A 2,528-nucleotide genomic window follows, 5' to 3' on the forward strand; every position below is an offset into this window, starting at 1 on the left:
TAGTTCCAGGACAGGCTCCAAAGCCACAGAGAAACCCTGTCTCGAAAAAAAAAAAAAAAGAAAAAAGAAATAATTAAGAATAAATAAAATGCACTTGGGAGACAGAAACAGGCAGCTCTCTGTGAGTTCAAGGTCAGCCTAGTGTACAGTACTGAGTTCCAGGAGAGCCAGAGGTACATAACAGAGAAACCTTGTCTCAAAAAGCAACAACAAGGAACAATAACAAAAAGAGCAAATAAAATGGAAATGATGGGGAAAGACACCTCAATTTGACCTCTGGCCTCTGCACCTGTGCACACACATACACTACACACTAGGACAGATGTGCACACTCATCATCTTCACACTGGGGAGGTAGAGACAAATTTGGGCTGGCCAGCCAAAATCTGCAAGTTCAGGCCAACGAGAGACCCTGTCTCAAAACACAGGGCGGGTGGCTGCTGGGGAGCGGCATTCGAGGCTGGCCTCTGGCTCCCAGAAAACACGGGGCGGGTGGCTGCTGGGGAGCGGCAGTCAAGGCTGGAATCCTAGGGCTCAAGACTCTGAGGCCTCCGGAGAATTCTGGGTCCACGGTGCCAGTCTGGGCTACACATACAGCAAGACTTTGTTTCCACACACACAAAGCGCGGCTGAACTTACCCCTATGGTAGAAGCCATATAGTCTGCACACATTTCTGCAAAGTCCCGCTCAAGAACTCCATAGTAGAGGCCATAGAAGAGAAGAGAAATGCCAAAGTCCATCGCATCTTCTGGTTTAATCCTGCAAGGGAAGCAGCAAGGCAGTAAGGCCTGCCCTCAGACACACTGCCTGGGAATGTCAGAACTGACAGCAATTGCATAATACGTGAAGCTCCCATATGTGAAACAGGCTCTTGGGCTTCCAAGGAAGCAGGACACAGCAGGATAGGAGCTTTCTCTCTTCACTTATAAGTACCGCACATAATAGCTAGGTTTTCCTCCACTTTTCCATACAACCTAAACTATTTACATCACTTTTACAGAAAGAGTTTATCAAACATAGGTTTGGAGGGGTGTTAAAATTAGTAAATACTTACATATTTGTCACTAGAGAATAGTTGTACATGAACATATTCTGTATAATGTCAAAGTTAAAATTTGGTTCAAGCCTATTTACTAAGAAAATATGGATCTTTCCTATAACATTAGTTTAAAAACTCTAAGCACCAATAATTTGTAGTCTAGAGTCTATGAATGTTGTACAAAACTATCTTGGCTAACATACTTTTACAAAGAACTCTATGTGTTCACTCATGGTTGTAAGTTATAATTCCCAAAGAAAGTGGGTAAGCTTAGTGGTCAGTGCTCATCTTACACCATTCAACCTAATTGTCAAGTTCTGGCTAATCCTGCGCGACACCAAGGTTCAGTTCCTTACACCCATATGGCCTCACAACTGTTTGTGATGTTAGTTCCAAGGGATTCACACCCTTTTCTGGCCTCTGTAGGTTCCTGAATGTACAAATGCATGCAAAACACTCATAAATACAAAATTAAAATAGTCAGGATCTCATATAAATTAAGCAAGTAAAGAAACGAAGAAGAAACCTCTTTAACCTAACGTTTGCTAGGCTTGGTGATGTCACCTTCAATCCCAGCACAGCTCTGGTTAAGACACGTGTTAGAGTCTAAATGAACTGGAGTCTGTTTATTCTCTCAGCCTATTTTCTTTTTCTTTCTTTTTTTGGTTTGTTTTTTTAGAGACAGGGTTTCTCTGTAGCTTTGGAGCCTGTCCTGGAACTAGCTCTGTAGACCAGGCTGGTCTTGAACTCACAGAGATCCGCCTGCCTCTGCTTCCCGAGTGCTGGGATTAAAGGTGTGCGCCACCAACCGCCCGGCTCTCTCAGCCTATTTTCCTCCTGCAAGGAAGAGATCTAGGAGCACCCATTCACTCTATAACATAGTACTTAGCTTTATTTGTCTTACAGTAAACTTTTAAACATTCTCCAGCCTAAAGTGTACTGAGAACTTAGTAGCTGTGTGGTTTGAATGAGAATGCCTCCATAGGCTCCTATGCTTGATGCTTGGCCCCAGTTGGCGAAACTGGAAAGAATTAGAAGGTGTAGCTTTGCTGAGGTTTCCAAAGCCCTTGCCAGGCCTAGGATCTCTCTGCCTGCTGCCTGCAGTCAGGAAGTAAGGCCCTCAGCTACTGCTCCAGCACTGCGCCTTCTGCTCCGTCATGATGATAATGGACAAACTCTAGAACTCAGAGTAAGCCTGCACTTAGTTACTTTCCTTTATAAGAGCTGCCCTGTCACAGTGTCTCTTCACAGCACTAGAACAGTGACTAAGACAACATATGTCCAGCCATAAAATAAGACACGAGACTCTTCCCCCATCCCTGCTTTCCCTTCTTCAGTACTGAGGATTCAATTTTGCCCATCTAGACCTAAAGTTCCACCACTAAGTTAAAACCACAGTCCATTTTTTTTTTCTATTTTTTTTTTGGTTTTTTGAGACAGGGTTTCTCTGTGGCTTTGGAGCCTGTCCTGGAACTAGCTCTGTAGACC

At 43.9% G+C, this 2,528-nt stretch overlaps 1 protein-coding gene across 3 annotated transcripts in view; it reads right to left on the reverse strand.

Annotated features, from left to right (window-relative positions):
- Rnf121 (ring finger protein 121) overlaps positions 1-2,528 on the reverse strand; it is a 60,376-nt gene that overhangs the window by 10,280 nt on the left and 47,568 nt on the right. For all 3 annotated transcript variants that reach the window (XM_026790125.1, XM_005368812.3, XM_026790126.1), the window contains one exon: positions 640-760. In XM_026790125.1, coding sequence (XP_026645926.1) covers positions 640-760 — 121 coding nt within the window. The remainder of the gene's footprint in view (positions 1-639; positions 761-2,528) is intronic.

The sequence above is a fragment of the Microtus ochrogaster genome, unplaced genomic scaffold (genome assembly GCF_000317375.1).
Source record: "Microtus ochrogaster isolate Prairie Vole_2 unplaced genomic scaffold, MicOch1.0 UNK41, whole genome shotgun sequence".
Taxonomy (NCBI): Eukaryota; Metazoa; Chordata; class Mammalia; order Rodentia; family Cricetidae; genus Microtus; species Microtus ochrogaster.